Source organism: Adiantum capillus-veneris, chromosome 15 (assembly GCF_014529385.1).
Source record: "Adiantum capillus-veneris isolate H3 chromosome 15, ASM1452938v2, whole genome shotgun sequence".
In the NCBI taxonomy this organism is placed as follows: Eukaryota; Viridiplantae; Streptophyta; class Polypodiopsida; order Polypodiales; family Pteridaceae; genus Adiantum; species Adiantum capillus-veneris.
The window spans coordinates 35,369,616-35,385,802 of record NC_140945.1 but is presented as its reverse complement, the minus strand read 5'-3'; the positions used below and the strand labels follow the sequence as shown (position 1 = coordinate 35,385,802).

The window sequence follows — 16,187 nt, the reverse complement described above, 5'->3', positions numbered from 1 at the left end:
CACAAAGAAGGCGGACTAAGCGATCGCCGATTCCTCCCAAGAGGAAACGATTAACCCATAGTCCTTCTCCTCATCACTCCAAAAGGGAAGAGGGGAAACCAAGGAAGAAAAGGGGAAGAAAGAAGTCACCTTCTTCTTCACCTTCCTCCTCTACCGATGAAAGCTATGGCAATTCTCCTAGAGAATACAAGAGGGGAGGACATCACAAATCTTACCCTACATGGTGAAGGTCACAAAAGCTAAAGAAGTTCAAAGAGGGAGGAAAGAGTATCTCTTTTCTCACCTATTATGGAACCTTTGGTGCTACCGATAAAGTATTGGCCTTCATCCAACAATTTGATGCGGCCTTAGGAGATGAGGGCTTCACGGAGTCCTCCAAGCTACGCCATGTAGCTATGCAGTTCCAAAAATTGGCTCGTCAATGGTGGGCTAGCCTTCGTGGCAACGGTGAAGCCCCAAAGGCATGGAAAACTCTACGAGTTTCCATTATGAAGCAATTCCTTGCCAGCAATGGCAAAGGACAGAGTGCTCACCGAATGGCGGAGTTTGAGGCTTCTCTCTCATGAGTCTATCCACAAATATGTAGACAAGTTTTGGGATTTACATCTCAAGGCTACTGGCTTTCAAAAGATAGACTTTGCTGAGCAAAAGCAACAATTCTGTGGGTGTGGGATTACCTGAAGACATGGCCGACTATGTCAACTCTCAACGGCCTGGTTCTATCAGCGAAGTAATTCACCATACCATGGTTACTTCACGCATCAATTTCCAACAAGGGGTTAGACGGAATGTCAAGCCCATGAAAATAAAGACAAAAGTGATGCAAATGGAAAAATTAATGCCCATAATTCTTCCCAAGGCCATTCCAACAACAACAACAACAATCGGTCTCAGGAGAAAGGAGTTTAGAAAGGTAAAAGTAAACTCTCTCCTGAAGAGCTTGAAACATTTTGCAAGGATCACAAATGTTTTGAGTGTGGGGAGCAAGGGCATGGTTATCATTCTTGCCCCAAAAGAAATGCTCGTAATGAGACTCCTAGAGCTTCCATTATCGAAGCTCCAAAAGAGGATGCTCATTGCAAAGGATCACCTCTCTCCTATGCGTGGGGAAAGGTAAGGGAGCATGATGCCTTTATCCTGTTTGACCCTGGTTCTACTCACAACTTCATATCAATGGAGTTGGTCACCAAGTTGGGCATTCAAGCCTTTGAGATGGGAGATGCTGTAACTGCCGATGCCGCTTTCAAGGGACATCAAGCCTCCGTTACTCCCTTGATTGGGAAGTTGAGGCTTCATGTTCAAAGCTATGTCCACAAAGAAGACTTCTCTATCTCTCCTCTCTGACATGAGGATGCTATCCTAGGGGTACCATGGTTCACCGCATGGCTGCCAACATGAAGTTCCCTGAAAGGAGAATCTTCTTCACCTATAGGGGAAAGAATATGTATATAGATGCTAATGAGTATGGTCGTACTATACCACTTGTAAATCCTCTTGCCCTTGATAAATCAATGAAGAGCTCAGTTTCTGCGTACATGATTTTTGTCAAAGAGTCCCTAAAAGGTCCTAATGTTTCATCAAAGGTGAATGGTAGGAATCAAGAAGAGTTAGACTTGTTTAACTTTCTAAAAGGATTCCAAGATGTGTTCATCGATGATATCCCTATGGACTTACCTCCAAACGAGGGGATGATGACCATTGAATTGAGCTCTTATTAGGAAGCTCACCGCCTAACAAACCTCCTTATCGAGCTCCCCAAGCTCAACAAGAGGAGATCATAAGGCAAGTACAAGAATTGGTAGACAAAGGGATGGTGAGGCTAGCTCCTCTCCCTTTTGTTCTCCAGTCCTTTTAGTGCAAAAGAAAGATGGTATATACCGCATGTGTGTGGACTATCACGCACTAAACCATATCACTATCAAAAACAGATTTCCTGTACCTCGGGTAAAAGATCTGTTTGATAAGCTACAAGGCTCTACCTACTTCATTAGGATTGACCTTAAAAGTGGCTACCATCAAATAAGGATAGTGAATGAAGATATCCTAAAGATCGTGTTTCGTACAACGTTTTGCCTTTATGAATATCTAGTCATGCCTTTTGGCTTGACTAATGCACCAGCTACATTCAATCGATTAATGGAGAAAATTTTTAGACCCTACCGTAAATTCGCTGGAGTATTCTTTGATGATATCATCATCTACTCCAATTCCTTGGAGGAACACAAGCAACATCTCCAAGTGATTTCTCAAGCATTAAGGGAGAATAAGCTTTTTCTCAATCAACAGAAAAGCAAATTTTTTCTTCAAGAGATTCAATATTTAGGTCATATTATCTCTCGAGATGGTATCCGTATGGATCCATCAAAGTTGGAGGTAATAAAAGCATGGCCTAATCCAAGGAAGCTACATGAGCTAAGAAGCTATAGTGGTATTTGTGCATACTATAGATGCTTCATATCAAAGTTCTCTCAAATAGCAAGACCATTACATGACTTAACAAAGAAAAACGTTAAGTATTTATGGACTGCTAAGGAACAAAGTGCTTTTGGCAAGCTCAAAGAGAAGCTTAACTCCCAAATAGTCCTTATGCTTCCGGATCTCTCAAAGCCATTTGAGGTCCAATGTGATGCTTGTGGTGATTGCCTTGGAGCAGTCTTGCTTCAAGAAGGGCATTTCATAGCATATGAGAGCCGAAGGCTCAACACGAATGAATGGGTCTTAGGTATTTATGAGAAAGAGTTGTTAGCTGTCCTACATGACCTAGACACATGGAAGCACTATCTATTGGGGACTCCATTCATTTTACGAACAGACCATCAAAGTCTCAAGTACTTCATGACGCAAACAAAGCTTTTCGACAAACAAATGAGGTGGGCAAAGTTTCTTTCGCAATTTAATTTCCACATTGCTCACATTGCTGGTAAGCACAATCAAGTGACTGATGCACTTTCATGACGACCAAAAGTTAATGATGTGTCAATAGCAACTCACAATGATCTATCTTCTATGATAGACGAGTATGTTGTTGACCCTGACTTTAAAGACATAATGTCAGCCCTTGCTTTGGGGAAGAAAGAGGAACCATTCACCTTGCAGGATGGTCATCTTCTCCATGGAAATAGGCTATGTGTTACCCAGTCCCTTCATGAGAAAGTCATGTATGAATCCCATGCTCCTCCCTATCCGTGACATAGAGGCATTCAACCTACTCTTCGAGGGGTAGAGACGTACTTTTATTGGCCTACCATGAAAGTGGACATACAAGAGTATGTTTCAAAATGTGTGGTATGCCAAAAGACCAAGTATGATAGAGGGAAGCAACGTGGATTACTCCAGACATTGACAATCCCTAATTCACCATGGGAAAGTATATCCATGGATTTTATCTTTGGATTACCCAAGTCTATCCATGGGATACAGAAATATGGACAATAGTCGACAGGTTTAGCAAGCAAGCACACTTTATTCTTGTCAAGAAGACTATTAAGGCACACCAAATGGCAACTCTCTTCATATCCCAGATTTTCAAACACCATGGATTGCCAACATCCATTGTGTCAGATAGAGATCCTAGAATGACCAGTAATTTTTGGAAAGGTCTCTTCAAAAATCTAGGTACAAGATTGAATTTCATCTTCGGCCTATCACCCACAAATGGATAGCCAAAGTGAGATAGCCAATGTTACAATTATTGATCTACTAAAGACCTATGTTACAGAAGTAGATCAACGCTCACAATGGGAAAAGTACTTACCTCTTGTAGAGTATGTGTATAATAATACTATCCATACTTCTACGAGAAAAGCACCTTTTGAAATCATAGAGGGAAGACCTAAAAGTCTCTTGCTACTTAAAGTACATGGGAAGATCTTCGTTGCCGATGAGTAATAAGCGTGACCTGCAAGCATCTTTTCAAAAGATTAAGGAGGCTATATCCATCTCCCAACTAAGGCAAAAAGCTGCTGCTGACAAGCACAGAAGGGCCTTAACGTTCAAAGAAAATGATCGGGTCTTACTTAAGTTTCCTAAGGCTTGATCGAGGCAAACGAAGGGCAAAAATCCTACAGGCCATCAAAAGTATTATGCTAAACTAGCAAAAAGATACTATGGTCCTTTAAATTTTGAAGCCAATCAATGAGGTGGCTTATCAACTCAAGTTGCCTAACCATTGGCTCATACACAATGCTTTTCATGTGAGCCTACTTAAGCCCTACAAAGAAGAGCCTCCAAATGAACCAATTATTGAAGACCCTCCCGAAATCAAAGACCAAGAAGAGGTGCTACAACCCAAAGATATCTTATTAAGTTAAAAAATTATCCTTTTGAAAATGCTAGATGGATGCAAGGAATCCGACTTAAGGATAGTATGAACCTTGTCAACGCTTACAATGCTACATTAGAGTAAGCAAATGTACATGCTTCTTTTAAATGATCAATGTTTTTGTCTTATAGACTAATTCTCTCTCTATTGGGCACAAATTTAAGTAGTATGCATACTAAGAATCATGTTTGGGATTTCGACATCTCTCAAAACACCATGTAGAATTTGTCACTCTACTTGGGAGGATGAAATGGACTAAAGAGCAGACATGCTTGTGGGGCAGCTATGTCTCCCAAGCACCAAATGGATTAATCATCCATCTTGGAATGATGTTGTAGGGTAAAAAGGGATCCTCTACCCGCTGAGACAAATTGACTAATGACTATGGCTTTATTTCTTTTACCTCATAGTCGAGGACGACTATGATTTCAAGAGAGAGGTAATGTCATTAAATATAACATCTAACCAACCCAAATTATTTTCTCATATTAAATTGATGATTCAATGTGGGATAATAAACAGGAACAAAGGTTAGAATATAGACACGTGCTAACGGATCTATCTCAACACGGAGCCAATGGTAAAGGGGTCCAAATGGGAGATGGTCTGTCAAAGAGCAAGGTTAACTAATGGAGCTTAAAAGACCTTAGGGTTAGCTTCATTAAAGATCTCCAATGGTTAGTGTTAAAAGTCATTTGACCTTAAGCAAGCTAGGGTTGAGCTTGAGGTGGGAACCCGACCTAAGCTTGAGGTGCTTGTCGTGCTTGATGACTGCTTGAGGTGCTTGCCATGCTTGATGACTAAGGTACTTGAGGTGCTTGTCATACTTAATGAGGAAGGTGCTTGAGAAGCTTCCCATGCATGGGGGGGTAAGGTGCTTGAGTCAAAAAGAGACCCTACAAAGTTAATGAGGAAGGTGCTTGATAAGCTTCCTATGCATGAAAGTCCCTAAGTTAGGGAAATCTTTGACTTAACCTTCCACTCACCCAAAGGACACCCCTTTTCTCAAAGGGCACATGGGACACATGTCAGACTCTTCCTATGCTTAACCACATGGTGTGCTTGAATGCTATTGGTTGGTCTAAAGTGAGGTCCAATGAGCTTCTAGCTCCATCCAATAAATATCTAGATATTTTCAAGCTCTCTCTCTCTAAGGGGTAAGGAGGATTCTTGTCCAAAGACTACCCATGTACTTGAATGCATGCTGCATGTGATTGGCTAGGGGGAAGAGGTTCCAATGAACTTGAAACATGTATAAAAGCTACAACTTGCCCCAAGCAAGCAAGGGGGGTGCTGGGGGCATATAAACCACACACACACACACACACACACACACACACACACACACACACACACTCATTTTGGGATTCATTCTCACTTGGTAAAAGTTGAGGAACTCCACCTCCTTCTCCAAGTTTGTGAGAAGTGAGAGCTTACACCAACACTCTTGGCTATGGAATGTAAATCCAACCAAGAGCCATGCTTCAATGCTTAAGCTTTCCATCTTCTCCATCTTCATTACTATGCTATTATGTATGCTAGCAAGAAGAGTGATGATAAGTGAGGAACTATTTCTTTCTCCTATGGAATGTTTCTTCTTCCTCTTTCCTATCCTCATTCCCCGCTAGCTCTCTCGAGCTTCGAAGGTGTTTGAGGCCTTGGGACTGAGGCTTGGGATAGTTAATGCTTTCTACAAAGTTTATGTTATGCTTGTGATGCATGAAGCTTTCCATCTTCATTGCATCACTTAGGTCACAAGGAACACAAAGATTGTATTGTACCAAGTCTCTCTTGATGGGAGAAACTATAATACAAATGCCTATTGGAGGGGGGCCGGCTTCGTACGAATCCGGTCCTCAACTATTGTCATTTCTCTAAACTCTCTCTCTTGCAAAAGTATTGTTCATGCCAAGTTAACTAAGTACCATGTTTATATACTTGCACTGCATGGTGAGTTGGCAAGAAGGGACCTGAAGAATTTCGTGAAGGCAACCATGGTGCTAGCTCAACAGGACCAGCAATAGTGATATTTAATCATGGGGCAAAGCCTATGTGGCAGAGTTTGGTGGATTTGGCAAAGATTGCAAACGTCTCTTTTGTATGCTCTCTCTCAAAAAACAGAGGTTTTATATGAATCCGCCTCACTTCTTCCCGTTCCCACCTCTCATCTCCCTTCCTCTTGGCAAACACCTGTCTTCCCATTCTCAACCTCTTTGTAAATCTTCTCTCCGGCTCACATCTTGGAGCCTTGCCTTGTTGTGCTCAATTTGGAGAGCAACAGGATGTTGAGCTATATTGCATGTTAATCCTTCCGAGCCTTGCAGGAGATTGAAAAAAGGCTCACCTTCTTGCTCTGTTTACGTGCATTATCATGCCGTTTGGCATCATGGAAAACACACAGGGTTGCAAGCGCGCTGTGTAGGGCGGATGAGTTGATAGACTAGGGCTGACATGACACAGAAAATGGATGTGGACAATTGTTTGTTGTTAGTAGTAGCCTGTAGACAGACTCCTAAGCGGTTGTCCAATGTGGCTAATGCAGTCAGTTGGCGCTAGCGAGTGGTGGAGCTAGCTACCACAGGTGGCACTTCCATTCTTTTGTTGTTTGGCAGGAGCACAACTTTCATTTTTGAAGTTAATCGCTTGCTAGTACTTCTCATCCATGAAGGTATCACCTTTCGACATAGAATTGGAGCCTAGTTCTCTTGGTCCCGAAAAGGCTTCATTTCTTGTCCATTAAATCTCTTCATTTTTGCACTTCTTCAACATATTTTGAGATGATGAAATTGCTTTGTCTACTTGAGAACTTATGGTGGAGAGTGACCTTATGTCTCCAGGGAGCTTGCAATCAATGCCATTCCAATTCTTCTGATGCTGATGACATGTATCCATCTTCAACTTTCCCATAGCAAGTTGTGAAGCATTATCACCCTCCTTTGACACTATTGAAATTGACAATCCCTTCTCTTCAAAAGGCTCATACACAAGTTTACGTAATGGTGAGAGAAAAATATAATCCACGAGATGGTCTACGATCATCCTCTGATGAGAACAAGGGACCTCAAGTGTTAAACTTCTTCTTCCTTGGCCATGGTCTAGAGCATAAAATTTACCTTCATCAACTTGTCCACACTTGCATTGAATTTCATGGTGGATAAGCTTGTAGAACTCTTTCTGGAACGGTTGCTTCAATAGCTTATCGATCCTCCTCAAGCTGCAAAAGGAAGAAATATGTGACTCTTCTATGACTATTGCAAGATATGTAAATTGTGTACATTGCAATAAGATTGCATCCTAGACACTATGTTGGAGCATCTATAGCCAATCTTTATGTAGTTATTAATCACTTGCACTAGAATAGCTAGTCTTAACGACTTTGTGCATTGTCCGTGTCAAGATGTACTTTTCTCTTGAAGTTGAGTCATTGTAATATGACTTTCCTCTTTTACCTTCCACTCCTGCTCTCAAGGGCAGGCCTCGTGATTTTATCACTTGTTTTTGTCATGACATTTATGGCATTGAAGATGGTTGCTCAAATGTTAATTGAATTAAGTAAAAGAATTATGGGTGAGTTTCATCTTTTCCTTTTTCCCTTTATCCCACCTATTGGGCATGTTTCATATATGTTACCTTAGCATCCTCCAAGACACAACTTCTTTTATCTTTTGCAAACTTCTTCTTTTTTGTTTTTGTTAAGCCTACCTTAACAAAGTCTGTGAGGCCATGTAGTATGACTCTTTTCAGTAGGGCGTTTCTTTGACTCAATGCCAAATGGGCAATGGGTTAGCCATCTCTCTCCCCCTATCTCTACCTCAGATTGCGTTGTGGGATATGGCCCCTCTCTTTTAACCTAACCCTCCCTCCTTGCATGTACACACAACTTCCTAGGGTTCGCGCACAGAGAGAGAGAGAGAGAGAGAGAGAGACAGAGAGAGATTTTTATGAACACGAATGATGATTGTGAGATATAATAATTATAATATGCCAAAAATACCACATTGCTAATCCAATAAAACCCCTGCACACATAGTCTCGATGGCATTCGGACTTTCAGTGCGAGTATGTGTGGGCGTTTTCAAGTCAAGGGGAGCTTCAGATCTGCCTCGCCAAGACCTGTGCAAATGACCTTCTTAACAAGGTGGTCTTGGATTTGAGAAGCCAGAGTTTATAGGTTTTATGGTAGATGAGGCTAGTGCAAATTGGATTGTTGTTCGTATTGTTAACTTTGGAGGTGCAAATAAGCCAATGCATGAAAAAGAAAGATCACGTGTGTTCCATTGGGAGCTGCAAACGTTTGTAAAGAGGAGATTATGCAATTTTGGCGAGATGGACATGCCATTGGGTCAAAGATTCCATCATTAGAGACATGGTTGTTGATGGACTATTTTGGAGAGGATGTATGTCACCTGGAATTGCGTTATGTCTCGAGTATGAAGAGATTGTCTTTGTCTGGAGTATTCAATTTTCATAATGGTTCTAAAATCTAAATTTGTGTCGATCAGTTCACATAATTGTTGCATGGCGTAATTATTTTCTTTTAGCATTGTTGCTCTTGTATCAATTTGCCCTTGGATTTGCTCAAAATTTGTCTTAGAAAATTTCTTTTGGTCCCATAGTCATATTTGACCTTCGACGATGATAATGAAATCTATCTATCTATATCTCTCTGTGTGTGCACTTACACACACAAACTTACGTAAAAGTTGGGTCCCATATAATGGCTTGCAAGGGCCTAGAGTGTTTTGACTCAACTTTTCATGGCTTAAGCAAATTAAGTTGCTGCAAATATTCAATAAATTTGGAGTTTTGGAAGAGGCTACAATATGCATCGAAAATATGAATGGATGTTCACCTCAATGGATCTATCACCAGACCCCTCCATGTGCTCTTTATGTATGTCTCTCTCTCTCTCTCTCTCTCTCTCTCTCTCTCTCTCTCCATCGTGCATCTACGTGGTAACCAATGCTCTTTTTCAGTTTTATGTAGAACAAAAATGGTGGTTTGCTAGAACACTTTGTTGCATCAATGAAAGCACAAAATTTGTCGAGTGTCGTGGTTGCCAAAGGTTTGTTGTACAATCGTGTTTTGTGTAGGCAAGCATTCGAGCCTTGTTTATTTTAATTTCCTTGTCTCTAGGGCACACCCAATAGAGAACCCGCGTATGTAAGTAGAAAAACCTATCACACAAAATGATGGATTTACAAACTGGCCACCTCTCCGAAGCACTCATCTCTGAGAGCAGTTTCGCATGCTAGGCCAGTGATGGTAAAGTTTACGTAAGCAAGCATGGAGGGAAGCATCCGACGAAAACTAAAAGCTGGAAAGCTTAGTTGATGACGCATGCTGGACACAAAATAAAATAAGGTTGGGTCACAATTAGAGCCGGCGGACCTGCCTCCCACATGCAGACTGGCCCTTACTTGACATTCTAGGATATGGGGGCCAATAATAATGGGATGACCCCCTTTTCTGAGACAGAGCGAGCCAAATAAAGTAACTTAAGTATAGTCTGGAGCACTGAAGCTCGGGAGGTGGCATCGTTACTGGAGCAAAGTTTTGGGGCGCAATGCACGCTCGACCCTCGCTGGCGCCTGCTGTCCTTCTACAATCTACTAGTACCCAAAATTTTACAAGGGAAATTCTTTACTCCTGTCGTGCTCGTCCAAGGCTTTGGCTGCGACTTGCTAAAATAACCCTTGCACCACCCACGAAAAGATCGTTCCTACAAAATTGGGAATACATGGCAACCGTCACCATTTTGGCATAGGGTAATTCAAACAGCTATTCCCCGCCAACAAAACATGCAATGGCCGATTCCCAAATACAGGGCAGGGTATTCTTACCCAGGTGATGCCATGGCTGCATCTCAAGGACTTGGCTTCGCTTGGCCGCACCTGCCGTGCCTTGGCAGCCACCGCTGCTTCCCTCAATCTCCTGCGTGCCAACGACATAGCTCGTGGCCTCGAGCGCTTCCCCGTGCCCGTATTCAACATCGTGGACCACGTCCTTTACCCCCTTTTCTCCTACTCCCCTTTCTCAATCCTGCGTTCTTCCCCTCCCCTGCTTCCCTGGGGCTCTCTCTCTCGACCTCCACACAAAACACCTTCTAATGCCCGCCCACCAAGCCCCTCTGCAGATATTTGCCCCTGCGTTGCTTCCAATTCTGGTCAGATCTTGGAATCAAACTCTGCTACCAACCATTCCCAGCTGTGCATGGAAGCAGACTCTCCTCCTATTTCGAAGAGGCAGAGGGAAATGCCTCCTTTATGTGGACATTTACTTGAAGGGGAGCTTGCATATGACGGTGATTCTCGACTCCACTGCCTCAGCATGTCCAGCAAGAGCGATGAATGGGTTCCTTCCAACGAGTTTTTGTCCATCATCGAATGTGGCCCTGCATGTGGTTGCTCGCTAAGATGCAAATACAGGGTTACTCAACATGGTCTTAGTGTCAAGGTTGCTGTACTCAAGGATCACCTTAAGGGTTGGAGTTTGCGAGCCATGGATTTCATTCCTAAGGGAGCCTTTGTATTTCAGTATGCAGGTTTGTGCTATTCACATCATCTCTCTGCTCGTTTGGGTCAATTTTCTTGTCGTTTCATGTGTTTATGTCACAAATTTTTTTGTACTTGATAATTACCAAGGCTTTGCCTATAAAAGAGGCTCTTCTTACAGGTCCAAATCTTTTGGAAGATATGACACAAAATAGCCTATAGCTGATCCCAACTATCCCCTCGCTTACCAGCTCTGGCTCTACATGTGTCCTTGGCTCCCGTTTCAATCATAGTTTTGTGGCGCTTCCTCCATGCATAGTGGGCACTGCCATATTGGGCCTTAAACCTCTTTCAAGGCATATACATCACACATCAAGTGTTTATATATTCACGAACATTTGATAGCAGATGATCAAAATAGTAGAAAAGCATGTAGTGCTTAGATATTTAGAATGAAAGACAAAGTTAAAGTCATGAAGCAAACCTGCTCACCAGAAGGTATCAAGATATGAATGGCATGCCAGATAAGATCCTATCAAGTCAAGTCCAAGAAACAGAAACTGTTCAAGGTCTTAGAGGTGAGGTAGAAAGAAAGCAGTACTGAAAGGGGTGCCTGACTTAGGGGCCAAGGCTTTTGGGAGTGGAACTCCGCCACTTTATGTCTCCTATCTACTGTGTTATGTTCTCTCTTTCAAGATCATTTGTTTCCTGTCTTGGCTTAGCTTGGTGATTGTTGCAATGATTCTGTCGCCTAGCCAATGGTATGCCGGTTACAATGGTACTAGAGCTCAGATTATGTTCTTCTCACAGCAATCCAATCTACAACTGTAGCAATTGATTGAGAAGCAACACCTTATCTTTGAGGAAAGGAAGAAGAAGAGGAGAAGCAGTAAGAGGTCAGAGAGATTGTGGCAACAGGATAAGGTCTACTTCCTGTGAAAGTCAGTAGGGAAAAAACAATAAGCAGAGGACTGAAGAGTAAAGAAAGCCAAGTCACAAATTGATTTGGTGTCTCAGAAGATCTGATAAAAGGGATGGTAGAATCTCTTGAAAAGTAGGATTTAGATTCAAAGAGGGATTGGTAGAATCTCTTGGTTTGTGCAAGTAGGGATGTTGCAATTGGCAACGATTTGAAAATAAAGGTACAAATTAGATATTGTGTGCAATGAATTCAAGAAGAATTAGTTGTTGACCTGCTTGATAGATTTCGAAAAGGGATTTGTAGAATCATTGAAAAGTTGCAGGGTTGCAAGAGCATTTCGAAAAGATTCATAGAGGGATTTGTTAGACTTCTATCGATGGTACTTGTGGAGTTTTTGGAAGTTTGGATTGGACGAGGACGACTTGGTAGATAGTCCTCGGAGAAGAAAGATCTTGTCTTGACATCTTCAGATGTGAGGAGCTTGTTTGTGTAGAGCTCTCAAGTTTTCAACAGTCGAGTCTGGTAAGAGTGCTCAGTGCATGAAGAGAGACGCTCCATATAAACTATAGCTATTGATGACATGCCCACATGGCATGGTGTTCAGGCGGTGGAACTCCAGCATGTGCGACTCCCACAGCCTTCCGCGTAGTGCCTTGCGGACACTGATGGTGGTTGCGCGTACTTAGTTTCCATTGGTGGATAGGATTGCCTAACTCGATGCCTTGTGGTATTCTGTAGAGAGATATGCTTAAGTAGTCGTGGATTGGACTTGCAGATTCCTTCTTAACTTGCTGGAGGTGTCACAAATTCTGATGTGTCAAGTCATTGAAGATATGAGTCAACCTGCAGATCTTGACCGAGGGGTCTAAACCCTAAGAGAAGAAGCAATAGAAGAAGTGTGAACTAACTTATTGGGTTTTTGTTTAATGGGGCCCATAATAAAATAAAGCAGGACCCACTCTCATAAAAACTGCCCAGCAAATGAAGCTGATGACGTGGTAGGACTGTACGGTCATCCCACGGATTGCATTGTCATGTTGACGTGGCTATGTACAGACGTCTGTGAAATGCATTGACTGTTGACATGGCAGATTGTACGGATTTTCAGATTTACGTTGCAGACTTTGGATCAAATGCTTTTGGACCATGTAATGTGCAGCCGGAGTGAATGGTGGTGTATGGCTCAGGATGAGTGATCAGTGAGTCTCGAGGGTTCTTTTACTTAGCGGAAGGGAGAGCCTTTCGTACTTGGAGAGAGAATGTGCAATGACCAAAACAAGAGTGGAAAACTGAGTGGCGAGTGCATGAGAGTGCTAGAGAGAGAGAAGAGACGACACTAGATGGGGTCCTGAACCCCCTCCAAGGCCTTCCTCTCTATTGCTAGAGAGGTATTTCCTTTAGATTGTACAAAGGTCTGGTACAATGCTTCTAGATGCTGTGGTAGTTGACGACGACGATGACGATGGGCTGAAATCTGTGAGAATTTGAATCTGCTAATGGGAGTCTGCTACTGTTGCAAGGCAAGGGCTGATTTGCTACCACCAAGGCCTGCAAGCCTCAAGGGCTGAAAACTAGAGATCGCGGGCTGATCTCTGGCTGATCTTGAAAACGCTAACTGATGGGGCTGAATCTGGAGAACGCTGGCTGATGTAGGCTGATCTGGAAACGCTGTCTGATTGGAGGATCATTGTGGAGAGGATATGCTATAGGTGTTGCGGGCTTTGCCGTTGGTGAGGCTAAGGGCTGATCTTGAAAACGCTGATGCACAAGGCAAAAACGCTGGTCTTGTTTGCTGAGAAAACGCCAGAGATTGCAAGTCATGCGGGTTCTGCAGGTGCTACCTGGTTCTGTCTTCAACTCTGGGTGATCTCGTCCTCTAGCATCCCCTTGTCATCCTTATATAGGTGCAAGAAGGTGGGTCGAGTAGCCTGGCTGGGATCTCCACGATTTGGGAAATACTAATAAGTCACTTATCATAGTAAGAGGTGGTTTCCACGCGCGGTCAGAACTGGTTCACATGAGGTGGAATTGCTCATGTTGGGTACTGGATCATGATGCTAATGTTATGGGTTGTGCAATCAGAGGGTATGCAGCTACTCTAGGTGCGTGGGCATGCACGACCTGCGTACAGGCTCACAAGGGTGCCGGAACACTTTCTAGGCTACCTAAACCGTGGAAGTAGGTACAACTTGTCCACATGCACATAGGGTTAGATGTGCACGTGACAGACCAGAAGCTTTTGGGATTCACACTTTTCATGTATACTCTTTTTCATGGGCCTATCCGGCCTAGGGCCTTTAAATATAGTCCATGGGCTCATTCTCTTGTGCGTCTCCGCGTGGAGGTGGAGTACTGGTTTGTACAGAGTTGAAGCAATATAAAGTAATACCGAAAGTGGGGTGCCAGGGTTTGGGGCTAGTGCTCTCTTGGGTTGTGGAACTCCACCACTCCTTGTCTCGTGTGTCGTGCATCTCTTTCAGTTCAGTTGTCATTTGAAGTGCTTAAAGTTGTTCAGTTTGTTCTTTTCTGATGGCACGTGGTGCCCGTCGCGTTATAGGATGCCCTAGATCCTTGGTCTTGTTGTGTACTCAAGATCTCAGAGTGGGGGTTAAGAATTGTGAAGGTCATTTCTTGGGTTTTTGTCACGTGACACATCCCAACCCTATGTGTCCGTGGACAAGCTACACCATAGCAGGGTTCCCGTCAGTGCAGTCATTTTAGATTAGCAGTGATTTGGCACTTTTGTGAGTCTATTCGTAGATTGTGCATGCCCAATCACTTAGCATAGATGCATATCCTCCGGTTGCACACAACATGATCATCGGAATTCCCATCAGAATCCATTAGCATCAGTTAGGGAAATTTTCCAGTGCATTTAGCCTATTTTCCTATTTTTGGTTATTTTCACTTATTATTTTTAAGTGACTTTCCAACAAAAGTAGGTAGGGCAATTTTGCTAAGTTAATATATAAGCAAACCCAAGTTAGCACTTTCTGGCAGAAGAGGCAGCAGGAGCTTCCCGCTCAATAGGCAACTTCTCAACAGTACCCCCCCTCAGCATCAGATCCATCGCCATACCTCCCTCATCCTTGGCGTTTCCATCTCCAGTAGCTATCGCCATCATCCCCCAGTGCTTGGCGTTTTCCCCTTTACCAGCAGAGCAGCAGCAGGCTCTACTAACGCTAGCTAACCCTTGCAATCCTCAGCGGTTTCAGCCCCAAGGCTCAGCGTTTTTGGTTCTTTGACCCAGATCTGCCTGGCGTTTTTGGCAAGAGATAGGTTCAGCCAGGGTTTTTGTTTTCAGCCCTAAACTGCATTAGACCATAGCATTTTCAGCCTTATGCACAGTAGCAGAACCACCCCAAGACGGTTGCAGATGATCCCCCATTTTCAGCCATAAAAACGCGGCCAAAACAGTCATTTTCAGCCACCGAAACAGTCCCCGAATTCAGCGATTAGAAGATCTCAGAGTTCAGCCATCAAGTCGTCGTCGTCACCACCGTCGTCGTCATCGGCATAGTCCCATTGCATCAGTCCATTGCATTCGCATTGTACACATTTGTGCAATCAAAGTAGACCACTCTCGCCGACGAGAGTGGGGCCTTCGGAGGAGGGTTTTACAACCTCTCGGTGTCGTATCTCTTCTCTCTCCTTCTCTCAGTCTCATTCACTTGCACGCACAATCCACTCACTTTGTTCGTGATCATAGCACTCTCCATAAGACGGAAAGCTCTCTCTTTCCCTAAGAACTAAAAGAAACCTTGAGCAATAAAGATCAGTAATCTTGAGAAAATACATTCATTCCGCTGCACCATACATTGGTATAAGAGCTTTGGAAGTGTTCTGCATTACTCAAGGAAAGAACCACAAGAACCACAAGAATTTTTTTTGCTTGTTGCGATCGCACGAACCCAAGTTTACTTGGGCGTGGCGATTTCTAATCATGTTTTTGTTGAAGAGTGACAGGAATCCCAAGAAAGAAGGGCTTGTCCAGCCTCCCCTTGTGTCTCTTTTCACTCATTGAGAGCGGACCGTGCACTTAGCGGCCAGCCAATCGACGTGACGTGGGAAAAAGCAACCTTGGTGTGAGCGCAAGGCTGCCAAGGGATGCGCCCGCAAAAAGGAGTAGAACTCGGGTGAAGAGAAGATCCTTCTCCAACGCGATTTGCAAGCGAAAGAAAACCTCAAGAACCCAAGAACCCAAGAACCAAGACTCTCAAGAACCCAAGTTCCTCGCGAGCTCAAGACCCCAAGATCATAGTGCATGGTCGTCACCCGAAGCGGCATGGATACTTTGCATTCAGGTGATGAGCATGAGAGAGGCGACGAAGGATTCTCCCCACTAGGAGATTTTTCCAACCCTCCCCCTTCGCCATCGACGCTAGACCCTATGGAGGCAATGGTCAAGTAGATGATGGCCATGATGGATAGACAGGAAGACAAGCGCCTT

At 43.4% G+C, this 16,187-nt stretch overlaps 1 protein-coding gene across 2 annotated transcripts in view; it reads left to right on the top strand.

Moving 5' to 3' along the window:
* Positions 1 to 10,053: 10,053 nt before the first annotated feature.
* The window catches only part of LOC147440514 (histone-lysine N-methyltransferase SUVR3-like), a 30,997-nt gene continuing 24,863 nt past the window's right edge, over positions 10,054 to 16,187 (top strand). The window contains exon 1 of one of the 2 annotated variants that reach the window (XM_086530229.1): positions 10,054 to 10,865. In XM_086530229.1, coding sequence (XP_086386355.1) covers positions 10,172 to 10,865 — 694 coding nt within the window. In that variant the 5' untranslated portion in view covers positions 10,054 to 10,171. The remainder of the gene's footprint in view (positions 10,866 to 16,187) is intronic. The other variant, XM_086530227.1, reaches the window with a different exon arrangement.